The sequence below is a fragment of the Panulirus ornatus genome, chromosome 45 (assembly GCF_036320965.1).
Source record: "Panulirus ornatus isolate Po-2019 chromosome 45, ASM3632096v1, whole genome shotgun sequence".
NCBI classification, from domain to species: domain Eukaryota; kingdom Metazoa; phylum Arthropoda; class Malacostraca; order Decapoda; family Palinuridae; genus Panulirus; species Panulirus ornatus.
In genome coordinates this window covers 8505200-8532725 of record NC_092268.1, presented here as the reverse complement: position 1 = coordinate 8532725, position 27526 = coordinate 8505200, and the positions used below count along the sequence as shown (strand labels likewise).

The following is a 27526-nucleotide window of genomic DNA, read 5'->3' as shown; positions in this document are numbered from 1 at the left end:
CTAAAAGGGAAGGGAGCGGGGGGCTGGAAATCCTCCCCTCTCGTTTTTTTTTTTTTTTCCAAAAGAAGGAACAGAGAAGGGGGCCAGGTGAGGATATTCCCTCAAAGGCCCAGTCCTCTGTTCTTAACGCTACCTCGCTAACGCGGGAAATAGCGAATAGTTTGAAAGAAAAAGATATATATTACGTGTTTCCATTTCTCTGAAACTTCAGTATTGAACACATTAAGCAGCTTGGTGCAACAGGATACAGAATAGAATACGAGAAACACCCTTATCATCGAAGGACCATAAATTCGGCATTAAAGTGATATACAACAGATGGCCCGGGATACGCCACTGTTCGTGTTGCCAAGTCGGATTATAATTCAACCTGAAGAAGAAAAAATAGCTATTTGTAGCCATTAATGTGTATAAGCGTTTTTATATAGAATTATTATCTATAATGAAGACGATATAAATGTTTTTAAATGGTTTAAACCCATTTTCATATTTAAAGGAATGTAAAGCTTAAGTCCCCCCTCTCTTTTTCTGAGTGTATCTTGTGTAAGAAAACGGTGAGTTCAGCTTAATATCTCCGTCCATGGCTGTCATAATATATCAAGACGTTATCTGGCCTATCGCCTGTACTAATGCGAAGTTGTACCTCTGGCGACATCTGGCACGGAACAGGCGAGCAGACGTCACGAGACACATCAAGGTAGTTCCCCGGAGTTTCCCCTCTGTACCTAAACCTTGCCGAATTAATTTAAGAAATGGTTTAAAACGACATTTCGTCTTTAGTAATAAATAATAATGGTTTTTGAGGGTGAAAAATACGGTTTTAATAATTGGGGACGATAGTTATCGGGTAAAACAGAGGGAAAACTTGGCGCCAGAAGAAGCGGTAATGGCGCCGGTACGTTGGTTCTCCCGCCACTTGTAATGGTTTGTTTACATCCCGGGTACAGAGTGACGAGACTTCAGTGGTCCGATATTTCAGCCATTTCAGTGGTACAGAGGAACAGAACTGCGGTGCCACTGCTCTACAGTGCTCTCTAGTGGAACGCCGTCGTGAAACGAGTGAAATTCGGGATAAAATCGCGACGTCCATTGCCGATCTACGTGATTATTATGCCAGTGGTGGAATTCTACAGTGGTAGTGATTATACAGTGGTTATACAGCAGTGGACTGGTATTGCAGTGACGTAGGGAGCCACTGGTGAGTAATTTAGCAGTGATACAGTGGGTAGTAAGGAGAGGGAGTGAAGTGTATTTGAAGTTATGGATACGTCGTTTTCTGTCACTGGAAATGCCACGTATTCTCTACGTAGGTGCGACTGAAAATGGGGGAGGGAGCTGGTGGGAGGTGGGGCTTGGAAACCCTCCCCTCCAGTTTATAATTTTCCAATAAGAAGGAGCAGAGAAGAGGGCCAAGTGAGGATTTTCACCTCAAAGCCTCAGTCCTCTGTTCTTAAGAACGCTACCTCGCTGACGCGGGAAATGGCGAATTTTATGAAATATATATATATATATATAGTATATATGTAGGTATGTATATTTGCGTGTATGGACGTATGTATATACATGTGTATGGGGGGGGGGGGTTGGGCCATTTCTTTCGTCTGTTTCCTTGCGCTACCTCGCAAACGCGGGAGACAGCGACAAAGTATAATAAATAAATATAAATATATATATATATATATATATATATATATATATATATAATATATTATATTATAATAATATATATGAGAGAGAGAGAGAGAGAGAGAGAGATGGAAAGAAAACGGATACCCCACCCTGAGACACGTCATCCGTTCTCTCGCGCCCCGAAAAATCAGAGGATACCCACCTGTTCCCACAGTCTCAACCCCCCCTCGCCCCCAGGACATCAAATCGACACCTGGCGCCCGCCACCCCCACTGTCCCCCCCCCCCATGACAAGACCAGCTGGGCCCGAATCTCACAGATTTTCAGACCACCCCTTCCTCCTCCCCGAAGTTCATGAGACCACCCCAGACCAGAGCAGAAAAAGGCCCAGGGACCTCTTTTGAGTATGTACGACCTTTTGTATACGTACGACCTGCTTTGAGTATGCCTGTACGACCTTTTTGAACATGTACACCTTTTGATATGTACACTTTTGATACGTACGACCTGTTTTGAGTATGCCTGTACGACCTTTTTGACAATGTACGACCTTTTTGAGTATGTACGACCTTCTTTGAGCATGTACGACCTTTTGTATACGTACAACCTGTTTTGAGTATGTTTGGACGACCTTTTTGACAATGTACGACCTTTTTGAGTATGTACGACCTTCTTTGAGCATGTACGACCTTTTGTATACGTACGACCTGTTTTGAGTATGTTTGTACGACCTTTTTGACAATGTACGACCTTTTTGAGCATGTACGACCTGTTGTATATGTACGACCTCTTTTGAGTATGACTGTACGACCATATTTTAAGCATGTACGACCATTTGAACATGACTGCGACATTATTTTTTTTTTTGAGCATTTGAGTTTTTTTTTTTTAAACACGATGACACGACCTTTCTTTTTTTTTTGAGCATGATGGTGTTTTGAGCACGACGGTACGACCTTTAGGCATGACTTGTCCTCAAGGGTCGTTCCGTCGTGCTCACGAGGAATGAGGAGGGGGGGGTTTCAGAAACGCGTGGGATATGTACGAACAAATGTCAAACGTAACGAAAAAAAAAGAAAAATTCGTTTTTGTCTATATTTTTTTCCCTCTCTCTCTCTCTCTCTCTCTCTCTCTCTCTCTCTCTCTCTCTCTCTCTCCCTTGCCCACCCACCGCTCCTGAGACCCATCCACTGTGGAATTTTAAGCATCCATTTTAAGTCCATTTTTTGACTATAAACACCAAGTGTTTCTGGCGTGACATTCTGTAAGAGTATACCCTAAGAACGCCACCCACTGCGAAGGACCCCGGTCCAATGATCGCTCTTGGAGTAACCCCAGTTAATGAGATATGCGAAAAAAACATAGTCCTTGGGGGTTGAGAATACTTGAGTTTAATTGTCTTTCAAAGAACTAAATAGAGTCACACGAGTGTTGATAATTTGCAGGCAATAAATGAATTCCAAAGAATCAGGTACAGTTCCAAACTGTTCATTTTGTATAAGCAGATGATGACTTCATTAAGAAAAAAGAAACGAAGAATCAGGTACAGTTCCAAACTGTTCATTTTGTATAAGCAGATGATGACTTCATTAAGAAAAAAGAAACGAAGAATCAGGTACAGTTCCAAACTGTTCATTTTGTATAAGCAGATGATGACTTCATTAAGAAAAAAGAAACGAAGAATCAGGTACAGTTCCAAACTGTTCATATTGTATAAGCAGATGATGACTTCATTAAGAAAAAGAGAAACGGAACTTGTAGAATATTTAAGAATATTTTTTTGGTCCCAGTTGTGCTTGGTGTCCATTTAGATCATGGGAGACTTAATCTTTTTTTGATGTAGAACTTACGATTGGTCACTGTACACAAGGATCGATTTTAAACACATATATATCAACGCCTTCCTTCTCATATATGGAATATATTCAAATTTGTTTTCTATTAAGTAAACTATCATTAAATAATATTATTTCAGAAAGGGGTATATATATATATATTTGTGGTAGGGGTGGTCAGTTATGTGATCTCCCTTGCCATTGCAGGTGGATGGCCCTCATCCAACCCAGCTGCGTTGCCTCTTCTGGTCTAAATGACTTTCGATGATTGGACTGTCATGTAATTAGTGACATGATTCCAAGATAATTAGTCATTTCGTGATTAATCTTCAGGGCGAAGGTATGACCCTTTGTGTCTGTTGTGTGTGTGGCTATTTAGAAAAAAATGAATTATAAAAATTTTAGAAAATGATTTGGAGGGAAAATTTAGAAATTGAAATTTAGAAATCGGAAATTTTATGAAATGAGAACATTTTAGAATGAATATAATTTGAAAATCAGAAATTTTATAAAAGAAAATTTTAGAAAAAATTTAGAATTTAAAAATCAGGAATTTTAAAATTGAGATAATGTGATTTTTTGGTGTATATATATATATATATATATATATATATATATATATATATATATATATATATATATATATATTATATATATATTTATATATATATATATATATATATATGTATATATATATATATATATATATATATCACCAAAAAAATCACATAAAACTACAACGAAGAACACTTTGAAAGTGACAGTATCCACACATAATGCTGGTCGTTTGAGATTTATAATTGTCAAATTTATGATGTTTACGGATTGGAGGAGGGAGGACACACACACACACACACACACACACACACACACACACACACACACACCTCACACAACACACACACACACACACACACACACACACACACACACACACACACACACACACACCCTCGGGTGAATGATTCAACATATGTTGACTTCTCTGAGAGGTACCGCTTCTCTCTCTCTCTCTCTCTCTCTCTCTCTCTCTCTCTCTCTCTCTCTCTCTCTCTCTCTCTCTCCTCTTCGCGCTTCGTGAATGTTTCAATGAGGTGTGTAATGGCCGGGCGCGCGCGCGAGCCTTGCGAGAGAGAGAGAGAGAGAGAGGAATTCGATCAAAAGGAGGAAGAGGTGAAGTTGTTGGCGGGCGTGTGTGTTGTGTGTGTGTGTGTTCCCAAGTTCACACTTTCTTGTGCTGGTTCGATGCCCCCTCCACTCTCTCTCTCTCTCTCTCTCTCTCTCTCTCTCTCTCTCTCTCTCTCTGGAAATGGAAAAGGAAAATGATTGGTGCATTTAATTCATTCATTCTGACCATTTACATATATATATATATATATATATATATATATATATATAATATATATATATATATATTATATATATATATTTATATATATATTTGTATAAGTGTACGACCCAATACCACACCCTCCCAGTGGCCACCCACACTACCCCCCCAGTGGCCACCACACCACTAACCTCCCCAGTGCCACCCACCACTACCCTCCCCAGTGGCCACCCACCACTACCCTCCCCAGTGGCCACCCACCACTACCCTCCCCAGTGGCCACCACCACTACCACTACCCTCCCCAGTGGCCACCCACCACTACCAACCCCTCCCCATGGCCACCCACCACTACCACTACCCTCCCCAGTGGCCACCCACCACTACCCTCCCCAGTGGCCACCCACCACTACCCTCCCCAGTGGCCACCCACCACTACCACTACCCTCCCCAGTGGCCACCCACCACGTACCCTCACCAGTGGCCACCCACCATACCCTCACCATGCCACCACCACTACCACTACCCATCCACTATGGCCACCTACTACTACCACTACCTCCACTATGGCCACCCACCATAACCCTCCCAGTGGCCACCCACCCTACCCTCCAGTGGCCACCACCACTACCCTACCCTAAGTGGCCACCCACCACTACCCTCCCCAGTGGCCACCCACCACTACCACTACCCTCCCCAGTGGCCACCTACCACTACCACTACCCTCCCCAGTGGCCACCCACCAGCGCCACTACCCTCCCCAGTGGCCACCCACCACTACCACTACCTTCCCCAGTGGCCACCCACCACTACCCTCCCCAGTGGTCCCCCCCCCCCCACTAGCCAACATTGACATAGCTGCTGCAGTGGGCGGGTTTTTCCCCCTCGCCCCAGTGTGATCTCCCCAGTGGTGTCAGGTGGCGGCAGGGGCGACAGACTCCTCCTCCCCCACTGGGGTGATGGTTGTTATTCCCCTCCCTAGGGCTCTGCTGCTGCTTCACTGGCGCAATCATCTGCTGCTGTTTTTGCTTGTTCGTTTTGGCGGCTTTGTTTTTGTTCTTGTTCTCTGATTGTGTGTGTGTGTGGCCGGACGGTCGCCAGAAGGAACGTGCGCTGGCCGGACGGTCGCCAGAAGGAACGTGCGCTGGCCGGACGGTCGCCAGAAGGAACACACAAACCAGACGTTCGTAGACCCCCGTTATGTACACTCCGACCCTCCCTTTACGTACAGACGTTCCGCTCGACGTTCTGTTATAACGAATATTCGTAGAAAACGAGTTGAACCGGCGGTTGGGTGGAGTAGATGACATCCGGCAGAGGTGGAGTGAAGTGGTTGACGGGGGGTGGAGTGGGGGTGGAGCGGCACGCCACCAGACCAGCTGATACCCAATGTAAACAAACATTGACGAAGGGTCGGGGATCTGGTCGCTGGTTCCCGCCGCCCCCGGGGAGCGCCTTGGCCGTCGCTAAGATGGTCTTTGGCCATTGGAATGTTTAGTGTGTATTGGGGGGGTAGGGTTGGGGGTAGAAACATGGTTCATAGGTACTGAATTATGTTATTTTTATTATTATTTTCCAGCCATCTTCTTCCTCTTCTTCTTCTTCTTCTTCTTCTTCTTCTTCTTCTTCTTCCTCTTCCTTTCCTCCTTCTCCTGTTCTTCTTCTTCTTCCTTTCCTCCTCCTCCTCCTCCTCTCCTACCTCCTCTCCTTCTTCTTCTTCTTCTTCTTCCTTTCCTTTCCTCCTCCTCCTCCTCCTCCTTCTTACCTCCTCTTCTTCTTCTTCTTCTTCCTTTCCTCCTCCTCCTCCTCCTCATCTCCTTCTTCTTCTTCTTCTTCCTCTTCTTCTTCTCTTTCTTCTTCTTCTTCTTCTTCTTCTTCTTCTTCTTCTTCTTCTTCTTCTTCTCGTTACTTTGACCTTTAAGATACGTTTCATTTATATTTTCTTTTTTTTGGGAGTTGGATCATAAACAGATGTCACTTATATATTACATGTGAGTGTGGGTGTGGGAAAAGGTCACCAGACCATGACCTTTGAGCTACCATTGACCAGGGTTTTGACCCCCTGGCTCCACACACACACACACACACACACACACACACCACACACACTGTTCACAGGGCTGATTCCATGGGCCTGTAACATGTCCTTTCCGACCCTAAGGTCGGTGGGAAGTGCTCTGTGTGAATCAGAAGATAAGGAATTGCTTGATAGAAAAAAAAGATTTGCTTCACTCGTCCAAGGAAAAGGCTTCGAACCCTGGAACAGGGGCTTCACAGGGTTTCCCTGAAGCTTCGAACCCTGCATTTTGGCTTTCTGAGGCTTCGAACCCTGGAACAGGGGGCCTTCACAGGGGTTCCATGAAGCTTCGAACCATGCAATGGGCTTTCTGAGGCTTCGAACCATGAAACATGAAGCAGCTGGCCTTAAGGCTTCGAACCCTGGGACACAGACAGTGGGCTATAGACACGTAGATGCGCATGAGCAGAGAGAGAGAGAGAGAGAGAGAGAGAGAGAGAGAGAGAGAGAGAGAGAGTAGATTTAACCCACCCACACATATCCGTCACACAAGGCGGCCTCAAAACATCCGCCACAAATTCGAACACCAAACCCCACCACCTCCACCTCCCACCTCCACCAGCTGTGCTAGTCGGGTGTGGGGGCTGGGTGTGTGTGTGGGGGGGTGGCGAACCAAAGGGGAGTACCACACCCCAGGGGGTAAGACTAGGGGTGTGGGGGAGGTTAATGGCGTTGGAGTCCAACAGCTAAACCCCAAGAGAGAGAGAGTAATGTCTCCAGTGGATAAATTTTACCCTAGTGTAGGTTGTTTGGATCTTATGTATATATGGACAATCGCATGTTTACCCAAATGGCGTCCTAGCTTCGTCTCTTCGATGTATATCAACTGACTTATATTTCTCTCTTGTGTCTCCCCTGATGATGTGATTATGACACGAAAGTGCACTTGGGAACTTTTCATGTTTCATTTTCCCCCGTGGACTCATAGGAATATATATATATATATATATATATATATATATATATATGTATAGTTTTCGAATTTCGTAGAAATAAAACGAGTTTGAAATTCTAATAATCGTTCTGTTGTGACGATTTGAACAGAGGGGTTATATATATATGCCGTAATGTATACAAAAGGAAGGTTTTCAAGATAAAGTGTGTGAGTGTGTGTGTGTGTTTAAGTGCATAAGTGTAAGTGCGTTTACCAGCCAGTGTCAGAGGTTATCATATGTTTACCCGACAAGGGTCGAGAGACGACTGCCAGAAGCTGGGCATTGAGAGGGGGGCGGGGCCAGTCTCAGCCAATCACCCACAAGTCCAGAGTGAAAAAGCCTCATCCTCATTGGCTGATGGGTCTTAAGTGCCGCCCCTTGACGTACTCGACTTACGTCATCTGTGATCACAAGCCCCGCCTATAAATCAGTTAAGTCCCACGGGCCGGTTTAAGATAGAGATAAATTGGTCATTAATGCCCGGCTTAAGTTGCCAGACGTTACCTCTTATGTCAACACCAGTAGCCAAAGTTATGATCAATATAAATCTTTATATACATATATATATCTCATGTTTACCAAATGGCGTCCTAGCTTCGTCTCTTCGATGTATATCAACTGACTGTCATATTTCTTTCTTGTGTCTCCCCTGATGATGATGTGATTATTACACGAAAGTGCACTTGGGAACTTTTCGTGTTTCATTTTCCCCGTGGACTCGTAGGAATATATATATTATATATATATATATATATATATATATATATATTATATATATATATATATATATATATATATATATTTTTTAGGTATATAAATAGATATTCATATAACCGAAGATAATATATATATATATATATATATATATATATTATATATATATCATATATATAATATATATATATATATATATATCGGTTTATATGAATATCTATTTATATACCTAAATACATCTATTTGGGGGTAATGTCTATTGGTGTTACCATAGTCCCTTCCCGAAGGGGTTCGAACCCTTGGACGTGGCCGTCGGCCCACACCCAACCCAGGTGTTCGCATTACTTACCGTACGGTCTCTAAGGTTGCTAACGCGGCAGGGTAAGGTCACCGTGTGACCCAGCACGGCCGTGACGTTGACCCGGTCCGCACCCAACGTAGGTTCTCCCATTTCTTCCCTCCCAGGCCACCGCCACTGCGATTTGACCTCCAAGACACCTGCGGAGCAGATACGAACAGTTTAATTGCACATGCAAGATTACATATGCCTCTACATATGTACAAATACATAGAACTTCATGGGAAATTAGTCATGTATATAGATATATGTGTGTTTAGTATATCCGTCTATACAAAAGGACGTACATACACTTAACATAAACTTATATGTATGAAATACACATATAAATTATATGTATACATTCATATAACACTAGGATATATATATATATATATATATATATATATATATATATTATATATATATATATATATATATATATATATATATATATATATATATATATATATATATATATTACCTTCACAACCCCTGCAGGTAATATATATCTATACACATTACCTTCACAACCCCCTTCAGTTAATATACACACCAAACGTCTACACAATTTTCAAGAACGCAGAAGCTGAATGGATATGTTATACAGTTTAGCGCATAATGAAGGGTGACATTGATTGGCTCGCCACACCTCAAAATGACTTTGACAGCGCCTTCAAACTTCTAAATCTCCAGCTTGAATGCTTAATGTTAAAGAGTTTTAAGACGTAATCATTCGTCTCGGAATGTCTCTGATGTTTATAGCATTTGCATGGCCATAAATTCCGTCCGGGGGTTAAGACGACACCCTCCCTCTCATAAGTTTCCTATAGAAGATCCACGAGACTCGAGTTCGGATGGATGGAGAGGGGGGAGGGTTCGTCGAGGCTTCAAAGCAGGGTTTCGTTACAGTGTCGTTCTGGGGCTTCAGTGGTTCGTTGTGTGGTTGGCATCTAGGGGGTGGAGGGGAGGGAGTATATGGTGTGGGGTCTTCCCGCTTGCCACGCTGGGGGAGTGTGGGGTCTTCTCGCTTGAATTCCTCCCGACCCCCTCCTTCTTGACTCATTCCAAATTAGCGAGTCATTACGCCTCTTTTCCTTCGAGAGAAAGGATTCGTAGAAGTGAATCAGTTCGCTTTGGGGGGATATATGAACCACTTCGACTCATCTCAGAACACTGCTTCTTCAGTCCGGGTCGAACCCCGTTTCTCTCTCTCTCTCTCTCTCTCTCTCCTCTCTCTCTCTCTCTCTCTCTCTCTCTCGGGAATATTTTATGAACCATCCACACGAAGCTGTGAACCAGTTGTGCGACCCTTTCGAACCAACGCGAAGACAACGGGGAGTGAACATATGCACCGACCGTGTTCGAATCACTGAGTCGAGAGAGAGCTTGAAGCAAACACCCGACCTGTTCGAACCATCGAGTCGAAACGCGACGCGAAAACAACACCGAAAGAAAATATACATGACGTCTCAAACAGACACACACACACACACACACACACACACACACACACAAACCAAAGACACATATATATGTAGACAAGATACATATGTCTGTGCTGCTCCACACATCAGAGAGAGTGTGAGAGTTCTACGTCATAAAACTATATATAAAAACCCTTGGAGGGATTCGAAGCGAACGAGGCCTTTAGGGGGTTTCTGTTTCGTTCGTCATGGTCTTCCCTTGGCCATAAATAAGGATGGTTTAAGGTTTTGTGTATCATGGCTGTTGTGTGTGTGTGTGTGTGTGTGTGTGTGTGTGTGTGTGCAGACCCCCCACCCCCCTTTTTTTTTCTCTTGCGAAGGCTTCTTGATCCAGTCAGCAGGTCTGTTAAGTCATCATGCGCGCATCTGTTGCCATGAGTCATGGCAACACATGGAGATAAAAGCGATCCTCATGTGATGTTGAAAAACCCCCCCCAGTTCGTGTGACTGTATGCATGTCTGTCTCTCGTTTATATATCGGGTTTATTTTGCTTCTTCACCTACTGATTTAACATTGTTATTATTATTTATTATACTTTGACGCTGTCTCCCGCGATAGCGAGGTAGCGCACGGAAAACAGACGAAAGAATGGCCTAACCCATCCACATATGTATATACATACACGTCCACACACAGCACATATACATACCTATGCATCTCAACGTATACATATCTATATACATACACAGACATGTACATATATATACACATGTGCATATTCATACATGCTGCCTTCATCCATTCTCGTCGCCACCCTGCCACACATGAAATGACAACCCCCTCCCCCCCGCATGCGCGCAAGGTAACGCCGTGAATGCGTCACGTAGTCCGGTAAAGATATAAACATCTTGATATAAACAAAAAATGAAAGAGTAAATCCCAGAGAGATTATTCATCGTGAAATAAAACTGTATGTGTGGGAGGATCTAAAGAAAACGACTGACAGGAACAGACACGCGAGTTGGTGGAGTGAGGAGGCGTGTGTTAGGATGGAGCAGCAGTTGCTGGTACCTCAGACTAATATATGAGGTGTGAAGTAGCTATTCCAAGTGGTCGAAGGCGGGGCTGGACTTGTCTATATTGCACTTCGCCAGCAGCAGAAACAGGCGAAGGCTCTCTCTCTCTCTCTCTCTCTCTCTCTCTCTCTCTCTCTCTCTCTCTGCCAACGTCAAATTACATTGACCAATTGGGGTGATTAATTGATCAAATGCCTTTAGTTGTTAAGGGTAAAAATCACATATACAATCACTGTGTTTACAATTTACAAGTAAATTCAATTACTTGTCAGTAAAAAATGTTTAAAAAAAAGTTTTATATTTATCTATTATGGTAAAAGATCTTTTGACTGTAGTACAGATAATCGTATTTAAGAATTAGATTCACAAATTAACAGTTCTTATGTATGGATATGTGTTAAACGTAATACATTGTATGAGATATTCAAAAGTCCCGGATGTTTATTTACATACGTCTTCGAAAAACCAATACATTTCTGCTTTATGTGTATGAATGAACAGTGTTGTGATCAGGGAAGGAGACATGTTTAAGAACTAGTAATATTTTCAAGGTTTATTTTACTCGAAGCAAAATATTGACTAACCTTTCAACATAAGAAATATTTCATTAATATCTAAGTCTTCTCCATTGATTCACGAGGAGACTATGAGGAATCACAATAAGAATGAAGTTTCGTAAATATTAAAACCATTCATGAGTATATAACTCGGTTCTAACGAAAGAAATTGCATTTATTAATGGCGTGAAAAATATACAATTATGATTAATAACAGTTGTACAAGAAACATCAAATGGTCCGAGTAATTTTATAACACCGGTAATAAAAGGAGTATGTAGATTAATTTGTATAATGGATTATGTAGTAAGAAAAAATAATATTTCTTGTATTTAACAAGAAATGATACGTATGTTTGTAAACAATACAGAAGTGCTGCCCTCTAGGTTTTGATCGCCAACACATCCCCGGAATTAATCGTTAATTACCCTATTAAAGTGCGTTTACGACCCTTAGGAAACTAATTACATCTCAGAGTGAAAATGGACAAGTCCAGTTACCCATCTGTCTGGTCATTGGTCATACCGATGGCGAGAAATGAGAGAAAATGAGCGAGAAAGATGGACACCCAAAAACATGGCACGCGAAAGCTGGTAAGTATTGGCCCTCTCAAAATACATTATTTACGTTTAGTACGTTGTATTTCTACGTAAGTCTACAACCCCAGATGACGTAGAGTATTGTAGTGTCTTAAAACAACAATAATTGAACTAGAGGCAACGTTGAATTAGGGTGTAATAAGCCTCCATTACTGCAATGTTGTCGAAACGCCAGGCATCAACCTGCCTCGCGATTTCTTAATTTGATGATAATTTAGTTTTAGATAGTAATTAAGTAAGCTTATTATGTTAGATTTTGTGCCTATCCATTGCCAGGGGGTCATTAAAGCCGTCAATGTCAACCAACACCCACTAATGACCATTAGACTACATATTGTCAATATATATGATTATTGACCCATATTTATTCTTCTTTTTTCAAATTAACTCTTTTTTTTCCCCCAGGACGCCTTTCAAAATGTATTAGAGTTGTATTTGAATCTAGATATATCGCATCCCACAACCAGAAATGTCTTTGTAAACATTTTGGAATGGGAATAATGTGTGATCTTTACTGTGAGGCTGACAATTAAGGAGAAATATGAAGACACTTGAAAGAAAACGGAGAATGGTCCTTGGATAAGATATTTGTAAGGAGTTAATGAACTTTATTTGCTCCCGTTGATAAAGATGAGAATATATATATATATTATATATATAAAAATAATGTATATATATATATATATATATATATATATATATATATATATATATATATATATATATATATATATAGCGTGAAAGTTGTCTAGGCAAAAGAGAAAATATTGATGACCCAGCTTTGCTCTCTTGATTTTTATTTGTTTACATGACCTGTCGGCAACATAAGACATTAAAAACAGGAGAGTCTGTTTGTGTTCACCTGACGGCAGTTTATATGAGCCACATAGTGTGATACATGACTGTGTCTTGCGACCAACTCCACTGTGACTCTACGCAATCTGCATATCATATACATTTTAGATATTTATATATTGAAACAAACTTGCCGTATATGTATTTATATACCGTGCTATACCTGAACTTCACTGCACTTGGCAGTGACTAGAGTTCTCAAAGCCTTTGAAAAAAAGATATTCCCACCTCATTGCAATGATAACCATCACTTTAGTACCCCACATAACTTTGTACCAAAGGGGAGGGAGCGGGGGGCTGGAAATCCTCCCCTCTCACTTTTTTTTTTAATTTTCCAAAAGAGGGAACAGAGAAGGGGCCCAGGTGAGGATATTCCCTCAAGGGCCCAGTCCTCTGTTCTCAACGCTACCTCGCTGATGCGGGAAATGGCGAATAGTATGAAAAGAAAGAATATATATAATATATATATATATATATATATATATATATATATATATATATATATTATATATATATTAGAAAGGATCACAATTTTGCGCGTGATCAAGATATTTCTATGAGTCCACGGGGAAAATGAAAGACGATAAGTTCCCAAGTGCACTTGCGTGTCATAATCACATCATCAGGGGAGACACAAGAGAGAAATATAAGTCAGTTGATATACATCGAAGAGACGAAGCTAGGACGCCATTTGGGAACTTATTGTGTTTCATTTTCCCCGTGGACTCATAGGTATATATATATATATATATATATATATATATATATATATATATATATATATATATATATATATATATATATATATATATTATATGTATATATGAGCAGTATTAAGATCTCCCTCTCGTGTTTATGTTAAGAGAAGGAGATCAGGTTAATGGAGAGGCTTGGGTAGCATAGACAGTGGACTGAAATTAGTGGAAGCAGTAATTGATGTTTATAACCCATGGTAGTCAGCTGTTTGCTTGGCCTTGGTGCTAGTACACAAGCAGTATTTTGGGCCAGGTTAAGAATAACTTTCGCTGTATTACTCGCTTTTCTGCGCGTTGTTTAGCGTTCCATTCCTCGGGGAATTTGACTCTTTAAATGTCTCGGTATTTGATGTTAGCTCTGGGGGTTTATAGATAGGGTTGGTCCCACTGTAAGTGAGGGCTAGGCTACCCTACGTAGCTTAGGGTATCCTTGGTTCCAGTTTTTAACTAGGCTACCTACGATATAGAACCTGGTTCCAGAATTTTAACTAGGTTATATTGGTTCCAATTTTTTTTTTTTTAACTTATTTTGGTTCCAATTTTTTACTAGGTTGTATTGGTTCTAATGTTTTAACTAAGCTATTTTGGTTCCAATTTTTGGCTAGGCTATTTTGGTTCCAATTTTTAACTAGGCTCTATTGGTTCCAAGTTTTAACTAGACTATATTGGTTCCAATTTTTTAACTTATTTTGGTTCCAATTTTTGACTAGTCTGTATTGGTTCCAAGTTTTAACTAGGCTATATTGGTTCCAATTTTTTACTAAGCTATTTTGGTTCCAATTTTTAACTAGGGTATATTGGATCCAAAAATTTACCTAGGCTATATTGGATCCAAAATTTTAACTAGGCTATTTTGGTTGCAGTTTTTAACTAGGATATATTGGATCCAAAATTTTAACTAGGCTATATTGGCTCCAATTTTTAACTAAGCTTTATTGCATCCAATTTTTAACTAGGCTATATTGCATCCAATTTTATAAGGTTATATTGGTTCCAATTTTGAAATTAGGCTATATCGGTTCCAATTTTTTAACTAGGCTCTATTGGTTCCAGATTTGAAATGAGACCATGTTGGCTACGAATTTAAATCCGCTCCAGAGGCATAACACTCGGGCTTAAAATTTTGTGTTTTGATCTTTGATAATCAACTTCTGTGATTCATGTTGCCACATTGCTTCGGCCAGCGTCCATGACAGATCATGGACGTCTTTCAAAAGACTCAGAATTTGGTTCTCAGAATTTCTGAGATGACTGGGACTGGGATAATCCCGGAGGCATTTCCTCCCGTGAAATTTGATCCCGTGTCTGGGTTGTGGCGTGCCGGGAGGATAATGTGTGTAATTACCTATTTGTACAGGAAGGGGAGGGAATGGTACATAAATGGCGCGCACGTCTCTTGGCTATTCTCGACTGCCATATATATATATAGTATTATATATGTATATATATATATATATATATATATATATATATATATATATATATATATATATATATATATTTGGTAAACATGTTTACCAAATGGCGTCCTAGCTTCGTCTCTTCGATGTATATCAATTGACTTATATTTCTCTCTTGTGTCTCCCCTGATGATGTGATTATTACACGAAAGTGCACTTGGGAACTTATCGTGTTTCATTTCCCTCCGTGGACTCATAGGAATATCTTGATCACGCGCAAAATTGTGATCCTTTCATATATATATATATATATATATATATATATATATATATATATATATATATATATATATAATATATATATATCCCTGGGGATAGGGGATTAAGAATACTTCCCACGTATTCCCTGCGTGTCGTAGAAGGCGACTAAAAGGGGAGGGAGCGGGGGGCTGGAAATCCTCCCTCTCGTTTTTTTTTTAATTTTCCAAAAGAAGGAACAGAGGGGGCCAGGTGAGGATATTCCCTCAAAGGCCCAGTCCTCTGTTCTTAACGCTACCTCGCTAACGCGGGAAATGGCTAATAGTTTAAAAGAAAGAAAGAAAATATATATATATATATATATTAAATGCTTGTCAGTCTGTCTGTCTGTCTTGTCTGTTCATTTATACTGTATTTGATGTCAGTAAAGGTGTTTTAGGATAGAGTTTAAACACTGGCATAACCTTATTGTCATGTCGTATCTCTCTGTTCATTTTGGCCTTCGTTTCCAAACTGCTTGGCCAGTTGAGCGGAGGCATCGAACCGGTACCATTGTGCGTGCGAATTGTAAGAACAAATTTGACCATCTGGAGGGTGTTCATTTCTTGTGGAACTACTATTATCATGCCGTGACGTAAACAGCCTTAATGACCCCCCCCCCCAAAAAAAAAAAGAGCCAATAGGGCGAAACTTGTGTGACAAGGCATTGGCGTTTTGGCATGAACCACCTCTTAAAAGACATGAGACACTGCTTCGAACCCTTCCTCTTCCTTGGGAAGGGGGGGGGGGGGGTGATGGTAGATAGTTAGGGGGGGTGATGATAGATAGTTGTGGGGGGGTGATAGATAGTCGTGTGTAGTATGAACGCTACTGTGAACGTAACGTTTAAATATATAATAGGAGGGGAAAAAACGCTCCTCTCTTTTTTTTTTTTTTTTTTTAACGTACGGCTCGTGTGAATTAGTATAGTCGCTCTGTTGTCGGGACATAGAGGTGGTTCTTTATTAGAGCAGGTGGGGCAATAAAATGTCAAGCCTATTTTTTTTTTTTTTTTTTGTTAGTGTGTGTGTGTGTGTGTGTGTGTGTGTCTGATGGCACCTGGAGGAGGAGAAGGGGAGGGGGTGGGGTGGGTGGGGGGCCTCTCTCTCTCTGTCTCTCTCTCTCTCTCTCTCTCTCTCTCTCTCTCTCTCTCTCTCTCTCTCTCTCTCTCTCTCTCTCTCTCCCACAACAGGTGTACGTGCACACTCGGTGTGGAAAAACATGTTTTATTCACAGGCTTAAGCAAGGTATGGAGGTGTGTGTGTGTGTGTGTGTGTGTGTGTGTGTGTGTAGTGCAATGTTTAGGGTAGTTACCCCCCCCCCCCTGGGCGCTAAAGATGAGACATGGAAAAGAAGAAGTCAAGGTAAAAACCAATGACAACATGATTAGATTTCAAAAGCTTCCACAAGAGTTCAAAGTCAGTGCGCAAGTCAAACTAAAAATTTAAGTGATTCATTAAAATTAAAATTAAAATGATTTCTACACAGGTAACTTAGTTTCAGGTGTTTATTGAACCTAAATTTACATAGACAACATTTCTGGAGACCCAACAGCAGCAGTTGTTTACTTAATAGTCGTTTTCTTTGCTAAAAAATTTTTAAGGGGAGAATAATTTAGTTTTTCGTATTTGGTAAAATTATAGAAATTAAAATAATTAATAATGCTATTTATCCCACGAATATTTCTCCTCCTCTTTCACTTTGTGATAAACCTATTTACTTTTCCCAAAGCAGAAAAGTTATATTATTTTTGAATGATTTTGTGTGATGATGTTGAGAGAAGAGACTGGTTTAAATCGCACTAAAAAACATCTGGGTCCCGGTAGAAGATGTAAGCCTCCGCCATCTTGAAGTCTGGGGAAAATGTTGGGTTAAGCGGGAAAAGTAAACAACGGAAATAAACTGGTTGTGGGGGGGGGGGGGGGGGGGAAGTAGCGATTGATCCAGCCGTTGACGACTTGTCGGCAAAATAACGACCTCAGAGAGAGAGAGAGAGAGAGAGAGAGAGAATTCAAGAAATTTTGGACCATTTATGATGGGATAAAAGGTGTGAAGGTTTGGACACTCATTCGAAAAGGGGTCGTACCGTCGTACTTTAGGGTCGTATGTTCATAATGGTCGTACCTTTGTGCTCAAGGGTCGTACGTGAGGGTCGTATGTTCATAATGGTCGTACCTTCGTGCTCATGTGTCGTACGTGAGGGTCGTATGTTCATAATGGTCGTACCTTTGTGCTCAAGGGTCGTACGTGAGGGTCGTATGTTCATAATGGTCGTACCTTCGTGCTCAAGGGTCGTAGTGAGGATCGTATGTTCATAATGGTCGTACCTTCGTGCTCAAGGGTCGTATCCTCATTATGGTCGTACCTTCGTGCCCAAGGGTCGTACCGTCGTACTTAAGGGTCGTAGGCTTATAATGGTCGTACCTTCGTGCCCAAGGGTCGTACCGTCGTGCTCAGTGATCGCACCATCGTTGACAAGGGTCGTCTCTTTGGACTCAGCTGTCGCACCTCAATACGTCAAGGTCGTACCGTCGTACTCAAAGGGTCGTACCTTCACTCAGTGGGGTCGTACCACCACCCCAGTTCCTCCTCAGTAGTCGTCATACTCACGGGTCGTCCGCCGTGCTCAAAAAGGTTAATAATATCTCTCCGCGTTGAGCCGGAGGGAACGGTGGGTGGGTGTCTGTGTGTCTGTGTGTGAGCCACAAAGATTAGATGTCGGAAGACGATATTTATCTGTCCCTCCTTGAGCATCAAAGTTCATTGACTTGAAGCCAAATAATACTGGCTCTGTTGTCTGTGTGTTTGTATGGGGAGGGGAATAATAGTGCGCAAGAGTCGGGCCTAGGCTTCTACCCTGACGCCGTTTTCTATCCGAGACACAGAGACAAGAGGAGAATTTAGAGATAGTGTTAAAGAAATGCCAAGAATGTCAACTCTCCCTCCACAATTCCGATGCCATGCAGTAATAACGTAAAAATAAATTTACCGTAAATGTATATAAATAATTCATACACAGGCTTCGTTTATTTATATATATATATATATATAACTAGATAAAAGAGATATACCGATGATGTTATATTATTTTTTTTTAGGGGGGAAATGGTATGTTTATATTTATTATTCGAGATGTGGTATTAACAGGAGAGTCGTTTAAAATTATCATACTTGGCAACTTAAGCCACTGGGGGCCTGGGGGGGTTGGGGGGTCTGGCTGGGTTGGGGGGAGGGGGGGGTGTTTACTTCGTGGGTTGCCAAACGCCTACAGAAAACTATCTCGCGACCTTTTTTTTTTCTTTTTTTTTTTGAAAGCGATGGATGGTGCCCCCGTTAATTCGAAGTGGGTTTAACATGTGTGTGTGTGTGTGGTTTAACGAGCGTCCAGTACGCGTTAGCCCTGACCACGTATTTACGCGCGTTGTGATCCCCCCAGGGGAGGGGGGGGGGTTGGTTTGGGGGGGGGGGTTGGACAGTGGGGGAAGGGAAGGAGGGGGGGAGAGGGAGGGGGGGAGTCTCTGTACACTTTCTGGCGCAGTGGATTATGGGTAGACATTCTCTCTCTCTCTCTCTCTCTCTCTCTCTCTCTCTCTCTCTCACCGTAGCCCAGTTTTGTTCTAGTGTTTCCCTGGCCACACATATACGTGGGGGTGTGTGTGTGTGTGTCTGTGTGTTTGTGTTTGTGTGTGTGTGTGTGTGTGTCTTTGTGTTTGTGTGTGTGTGTGTTGTTGTATGTGTGTGTGTGGTTGTGTGTGTTGTTTGTGTGTGTATGTGTATGTGTGTGTGTGTGTGTTGTGGTGTGTGTGTGTTGTGTGTGTGTGTGTGTTTGTGTTGTGTGTGTGTGTGTGTTGTGTGTGTTTGTGTGTGTGTGTGTAGTGTGTCTGTGTGTGTTTGTGTGTGTGTGTGTGTGTTGTGTGTTTGTGTGTGTGTGTGTGTGTTGTGTGTGTGTGTGTGTTGTGTGTGTGTGTGTGTGTGTGTGTGTGTGTGTGTGTGTGTGTGTGTGTGTGTGTGTGTGTGTGTGGTGTGTTGTGTGCTATTAATTAATTCCCCTTTCAGTTACCTTGTGGTGAGCGGTACGCGCCATAACCCCTTGCCTCTTGACAACGGAAGAGCAACGTTTTGCAACGCAAATCAACGTTTGGCAACTCAGAAAGAACGTTTTCGTCCCCCTCCCCACCCCTCAGAAGCAACGTTTGCAAGCCAAAAGCAACGTTTGCTTCCTAGAAGCACTTCTGTACACCCCCACAATCAACGTTTGATATCCAATAGACAACGTTTACAAGCCGAGGCAACGTTTTCTGCATACGGGCCCCAGCTGGTGTTTGCAGATGATGCCGTGGCGATGAGCGAAATGGACGGCAGGACGACATGAACGGTTACAGGGGTGAAGTGGACAACCTCATACACGTTTTCCAGCGTATCCGACTGGCCCATACAGATGACACTTTTACGATATATGGCAATGTAATGATGGAGATATCCGAACATGGCCAAGTCTGTTTCGGATAACAGATCATGTACTGTATATTGATGTAATTATGAAGATATCCGAACATGGACAAGTCTGTTTCGGATAACAGATCATGTACTGTATATAGATGTAATTAAGAAGCTATCCGAACACTATATCTTTCGGATAACAGATCATATACTGTATCCGAGCACCACATCTTTCGGATAACAGATCATATACTGTATATAGATGTAATTAAGAACCTTACCATATCTTTCGGATAACAGATCATATACTGTACCCGAACACTGTACCTTTCGGATAACAGATCATATACTGTATCCGAACACTGTACCTTTCGGATAACAGATCATATACCGTACATAGATGTAACTGAAGAAGATGGGAAGCCCTGGTGTTGATATATTCATGAGAATAATGATGGCTGATGATGTACACAAAGTGTTGGCAGAGCTGGGCCAGCTGACGGGGCAATATGAGTTGTCAGATGTAGCGAAGCTGTTGAAGGCCAAGTTCAGCTGACGTCAAAGTGCATGTGTTGGTGATTACGGGATCAACATTAAAGTGCTTTAGAAGACACTTGTTAGAGGGAGATAAAGAGGTGAGTGTGAGTGAAACGCCCCGCAGAGAACAAGGCACTTTGTCGTCATCATACATAGTTTCTGATACAGAGGTAATATGTGTGTGTGTGTGTGTGTGTGTGTGTGTTTATGGTATATGTGTGAGAAAACACATATATGTTTTCCTCTTGAGTCCCATTGCGTTTCTCGTACGTCGTTAGAAATTTCCATTGGTGTTCCTCTAACCTCAGTTCATTCCAGGGGTCCAAAGACTGTCTATGAGGCAGTGTTTCTTGTTCAGTTCATTCTAGGGGTCCAAAGACTGTCTATGAGGCAGTGTTTCTTGTTCAGTTCGTTCCAGGGGTCCAAAGACTGTCTATGAGGCAGTGTTTCTTGTTCAGTTCGCTCCAGGGGTCCAAAGACTGTCTATGAGGCAGTGTTTCTTGTTCAGTTCGTTCCAGGGGTCCAAAGACTGTCTATGAGGCAGTGTTTCTTGTTCAGTTCGTTCCAGGGGTCCAAAGACTCTTTCTCTGAGGCAGTGTTTCTTGTTCAGTTTGTTCCAGGGGTCCAAAGACTCTTTCTCTGAGGCAGTGTTTCTTGTTCAGTTTGTTCCAGGGGTCCAAAGACTGTCTCTGAGGCAGTGTTTCTTGTTCAGTTCGTTCCAGGGGTCCAAAGACTGTCTATGAGGCAGTGTTTCTTGTTCAGTTCGTTCCAGGGGTCCAAAGACTGTCTATGAGGCAGTGTTTCTTGTTCAGTTCGTTCCAGGGGTCCAAAGACTGTCTATGAGGCAGTGTTTCTTGTTCAGTTCGTTCCAGGGGTCCAAAGACTGTCTATAAGGCAGTGTTTCTTGTTCAGTTCGTTCCAGGGGTCCAAAGACTGTCTATGAGGCAGTGTTTCTTGTTCAGTTCGTTCCAGGGGTCCAAAGACTGTCTATGAGGCAGTTCAGTTCGTTCCAGGGGTCCAAAAACTCTCTCTCTCTCTCTCTGAGGCAGTTCCCGTGACTTAGCGCTCCTGTCATGATAATCATATGGCATCATCAGCAAACTTTGTTTGGGTCGGTGTCCACTTTGCCTGGCCGATGATTCACGCCTTTCACAAATAGTGATTGTCCCAGCACTAATTCCCTGTGGCACGCCTAGAAGACTCGCTTGTCCGTCTGTCCATTCCAGTGTGTGTGTGTGTGTGTGTGTGTGGGGGTCAGTGTCAAAGGCTTTCCGGCCGTGTCCAAGAATAAGCACCCCCCCACTTCCTCTGTCCATTTTCCTCTTTTAAGTATTACTTTAGGAAATACATGGGGATGTATTGAAGGTCATGTGTGTATATAAAGAGTTGAGAGGAAATGGGGGAGAAAGATTGATATAAGGGGGAAAAAAAACAAGTATAGCCGAGCCGTTAGCATTCTCAATGTCCACGCAAAAGGTCCTGGGTTCGAATCCTAGTTGTTGGAGAGCATTATGTGAGATATATATATATATATATATATATATATATATATATATATATATATATATATATATAGAGAGAGAGAGAGAGAGAGAGAGAGAGAGAGAGAGAGAGAGAGGCAGAGTAGAAAAAGGGAACCAGTGTAGACTTTGGAGGTGGGAGGGAGATGTGAGTGGCCCTCCCTCCGCTTGGCACCTGGGCCACACTACTGCGGCCCGGGGGGGCCACACTTGGCACCCCCAGCTCCTCCCCCTTTCCCCCCCTCGCCGCCGCACCTGTCAACGTTGTTCCCCTCCTTCCCCTCTGCTCCTCTCCCCTTCCCCTCTTGTCTTACGACGCCCGTGACACTTTCGCGTGAATGATGGGGGGGGGGGGGTTGAGGGGGGGCCCCTTTTCGGCGCCTTCTGACGCCGCCTATTGTCTGGGGTGGTGCCCCCCCTTCCCCCTCCTCTCCCCCTCCCCCCCTCACAAGGGGTAATTGGCCAATAGATATTGGCTCCATGGGGTGGGGAGGGGCCCCCCTTCCCCCCCTCCCTCGTCAACACCTTCAGTGAATGTATTACCCCATCTGCTACACACACACACACACACACACACACACACACAGTCTCTCTCTCTCTCTCTCTCTCTCTCTCTCTCTCTCTCTCTCTCTCTCTCTCTCTCTCTCTCTCTCTGGCCAATATTTACACTCCTCCTCCTCCCCCCCCCCCACCCCAAAACGCCCTGGTTGAAGAAATTGACCCGGTCTCCGTTACCCGTCGGCCAGAAAGGGCGTCTTCATCATTGCATTCTTTTATTTGTTTATTTATTTGTAAACAAAAGAGGCTTTTACTAACATGATTGACCCTGGGGGACGCCAGATCATAAAGCTAAAGGCCAGGAGAACGATTCTCAATGGTTTATTTATTTTCATCTCTGAAAAAATTCCCCAAAGTTAGAACTTCCTTCAGAATCTAAACCAGATAGGAGATCAAAGGTGAGGTAGCCAGGATCTATGATAGCCAGGATCTCTGGTAGCCAGGTTCTATGATAGCCAGGACCTGTGGTAGCCAGGACCTATGATAGCCAGGATCTCTGGTAGCCAGGACCTGTGGTAGCCAGGATCTATGATAGCCAGGATCTCTGGTAGCCAGGATCTCTGGTAGCCAGGACCTGTGGTAGCCAGGATCTCTGGTAGCCAGTGCGTGAAGGCAATGTCTCATTTTCTTTTCAACCCATTTGGACGGAGACTTGGTTCGGTAGGAGAACAAGTTGTTTCTCATGAAAGAAGGTGTTCCTCGTTGTCGAAGCTGGATGGAGGATTAACCCATGCCTTGGTTCTTTGCCCCCACACCCCACACACCCCTTTTTTTGGGTCAGTTGTCCTTGTTAAGGGACTGTATTTGTCGCAGTGGACAACCAACACAGGAGGTTCGGTCCGAGTGCAAAAATTGTGGGTTTTTTTTGGATGTTCGACATGATTCACGCTCTTCCCAGCAGCAATACTGTTGGTGGTGGTGTTGGTGGTGTTGGTGTTGGTGTTGGTGGTGTTGGGGATTTGGCAGACGTCCACGGCTGGGTGAATCAGCAACCATACCCCCCCAACACCCCCTCATAGCTACCTAAGACTCCTATCCTCCACGTAGGAACAGGGAAGGATGGCTAGTGTTTTGGTAGTGAGGGATGACACACACACACCCACACACACCCCACAGCCTCACTCTGGTTACCTGTCCACAAGTTTCGGGGGTTGTGGGGGTTTTGAAGGGGGTTAGCGACAAGGTGTTGTGGGGGGGGGGAGGTGCACGGACACACTCTGGTCACCTGATAGCGTGATGGTACCCTACTGTTGTATCTTGTAGCTTCCTGAGCACACCAACTCTTCAGTCCTATTGTGTCTTTTGCATCGAGTCAGTGTATGTGAAGACACCTGATGTTGTTGTAGGGATGAGAGATGTCAGAGAGGTGTATAGGTAAGGATAGGGGATGGTACTGCTAAAGCAAGACTATCCACTAATGACTGAAGGAGAAAATGCAGTTCTTAATCTGTCCTTACACACGTCAGTAACATTATCATCAAATGGTCCAATCAGCGATGAGTCTACACTTACGAACAGGCCCATGGGAACCTGTATACAGTGTTTGGATGTATACCATACATGCTGCTACACTAGGTCTGTATACTTCATTAGTATACATTGGAATGCTCAGTGTACGTTTGTGTGGTTTTATGGCACCTCCATCCCTGCGTCATCCTTTCGTGTATACAGTATTTCTTGATTGTTTCTCTTGTCTTCAGGCTGACTACCCGCTCGCCTTCCCCAGCTGACCACCCGCTCGCCTTCTCCGGCTGACCACCCGCTCGACTTCCCCAGCTGACCACCCGCTCGGCTTCCCCGGCTGACCACCCACTCGGCTTCCCCGGCTGACCACCCACCCGCGTGGCCACAGGTACGTAAAACCTCATCCTCCATCCACACCTGTTCCAGGTTTCGTGCCTGACATCGCAAACCACCTGACCTGACATCAAATCGAAACTCTAGTAAGTTTATAATCCCTTCCTTCCATTGTGTAGTCAAATATTACTCCTTCTACCATTAGAATCACTTAATGGAACTAATGATTACGTCGCTGTTCATTGGTCGAGCGCAGACGCCCCTCGCCAATGAGAAACGAGATAGATGAACGGGTTTTATGGAAGGGTCGAGTGATGGGTTAAGGGTGAGGGCTGGGGAAGGGAAGGGGGGAAAAAGTGTCATGAGGGAGAGCGACCACGGGTGGCGTCGGCAAGAATATACACGCGAGGTGTGCGGTAAGGGGGGAAAACAACGCCATGTGGATCATGTCGTCGCCCTTAGTGACGCCAGGGTGGTCCGCCAAGGAGGAGGGGGTGTTTTACCACACGGCGAGTCACAAATATTTTTTTTTAGCTTCTTGTATTTACTCTTGGGATCTGATTTAGCTGGCGTTTCTCACGGGACTTTAGCTTTCCCCCCCTTCGCCCTCTCTCAGGGGAAGCTAAGAAGGCTATGTAGCTGTGAGGTGACAGCTGGTGTTTGTCTTAGACCAGCTGGCTGGCTCAAGCGAGCAGCTGGGGTCACACAATTGATGGCGTGAGAATTAGGGAAAGGAGACAATTGACAATTTTGATCGGTTAGAATTTTGATTTAGACACTTAAGGGGTTAAGGGTATTTTGACGGTTAGAATTTGAGCATGACGGTACGACCCCTTGAGCATACGACGGTACGACGACCCCTTGAGCACACGACGGTACGACCCCTTGAGCACACGACGGTACGACCCCTTGAGCACGACGGTACGACCCCTTGAGCATACGACGGTACAACGACCCCTTGAGCACACGACGGTACGACCCCTTGAGCACACGACGGTACGACCCCTTGAGCACGACGGTACGACCCCTTGATCACGACGGTACGACCACCTCTTGAGCACACGACGGTACGACCCCTTGAGCACACGACGGTACGACACCTTGAGCACACGACGGTACGACCCCTTGAGCACACGACGGTACGACGACCCCTCCTTGAGGTACGACCCTGTGACCATTCCAAGCATCGTACCGTCGTGATCAAGGGTGGTACAGCAGGACGACGGTACGTGCCCACGGTACGTACCGTCCAGCGTTGCCAGCTCTTGTGATGCAGGATTGTCGTCATGTCTTAATGCCACAGAGAGAGAGAGAGAGAGAGAGGAGAGAGAGAGAGAGAGAGAGAGAGAGAGAGGAACAGTTGCCGGAAACTTCCATTTTGTCTATATTGACAGATTTTGAGGTCGTTGCTTTTTACTATGCCTTCCCCACACCTCTGCCCACACCACACCCTAACCACCCTCCCTCCGGAATTGCTTGTTCACAAGCAGTTGGTGCTTGTCTTCCCGCCTCCCTAGGCGAGATAAAGGAAGAGGAAATAGCAAGCAGGAGGCACGGGGCGCTAGGGTTGCCAAGGTCAGGCTTAATGACTGATTGTGGCCAGAACATTGGCAACTCCGATCATAGAGATTTGGACTCCTCTCAATTTTGTTTGGACCCGTGACGTGTTCCTCCTGACCATTATTATTATTATTATTATTATTATTATTATTATTATTATTATTATTATTAATTATTATTATTATTATTATTATTATTAATGGTATTATTATTATTTTATTTATTATTATTATTATTATTATTATTATTATTATTATTATTATTATTATTATTATTATTAATGGTATAATTATTATTATTGTTATTATTATTATTATTATTATTATTATTATTATTATTATTATTGTTATTAATGTCATTATTATTCTTATTATTTCATGATGTTATTTGTCCCTTATCTCACACATCTCTGTGGCTTTCTAATTAGGACATAAAGATTCCCATAATTATTAAGAGAGAGAGAGAGAGAGAGAGAGAGAGAGAGAGAGAGAGAGAGAGAGAGAGAGAGAGGCCTCGGATCCCCCAGACGGAACCTCGGGGATAGAGACAAGCCCCCGGCTATCGAACGTAAAAACCCCACTAATGCTATTCATCCTGGCCATATGGTGATTATGCATTTGCGTAATCTAACTTCCGATCCATCTAAGGTAGCTTTGTTGACATATGTATAAAGAATAATATTGAATTCCTTTTCAGCCATTGCCAGAGAGAGTGAATTCGACTCTTTTTGAGTTGAGAAAGAAGTCTTCATAAAAGCTCTTTTGCCCTGTCCTTCACAGAGGCCAAAGTCCTCACCATTTATTGTTGAACGTTAAAGATAAATATTGACCTTCACCTAAGGGGATGCCTCCATCGGTCGCCAATTAGTTCGGTGTTTATCAACCGTCGTGGGGACACAGTTTGGCCAATATTGACCGATTTAAAACGGTTCTCCCGCGTATTATTCTTCCGTATAATCCATATTATACATCTATCCACAGGCGTGGCGTTGATTGACGCGGCGAAATACCGAAGAATGTCGTCTGTAACTCATTAAGTGAAATATATCATCATTTCTCGAGCGAATATCAGAGGTCGCTTGACGTCATAAAGCGCTGCTGTCTTCAGTAAGATCGGGATCCATAAACATTGGCGTAAGTACAGTTCCCTGACATCCATGAGGGAATTATGAGAGATCATATATATATATATTTCTTGTCGGGATTGTAGAAACGGCTTAATATTCTTCATTTATGGAGTTTATTGTTCCTTAGATACATATAAAATCATACTTTATTTGCTCTCAGTATGA

The 27526-nt window shown here is 43.1% G+C and overlaps 1 protein-coding gene and 1 long non-coding RNA gene across 6 annotated transcripts in view; one reads left to right on the top strand and one right to left on the bottom strand.

Moving 5' to 3' along the window:
* Positions 1-27526, bottom strand: part of LOC139762921 (titin-like) — a 49758-nt gene that overhangs the window by 9937 nt on the left and 12295 nt on the right. For all 5 annotated transcript variants that reach the window (XM_071688191.1, XM_071688187.1, XM_071688190.1 and 2 more), the window contains exon 3: positions 8869-9017. In XM_071688191.1, the coding sequence (XP_071544292.1) occupies positions 8869-9017 (149 nt within the window). The remainder of the gene's footprint in view (positions 1-8868; positions 9018-27526) is intronic.
* Positions 209-27374, top strand: LOC139762922 (uncharacterized). The gene is made up of 3 exons (XR_011715865.1): positions 209-1198; positions 24579-24730; positions 27216-27374. It is a non-coding gene; the product is annotated as an uncharacterized lncRNA (long non-coding RNA).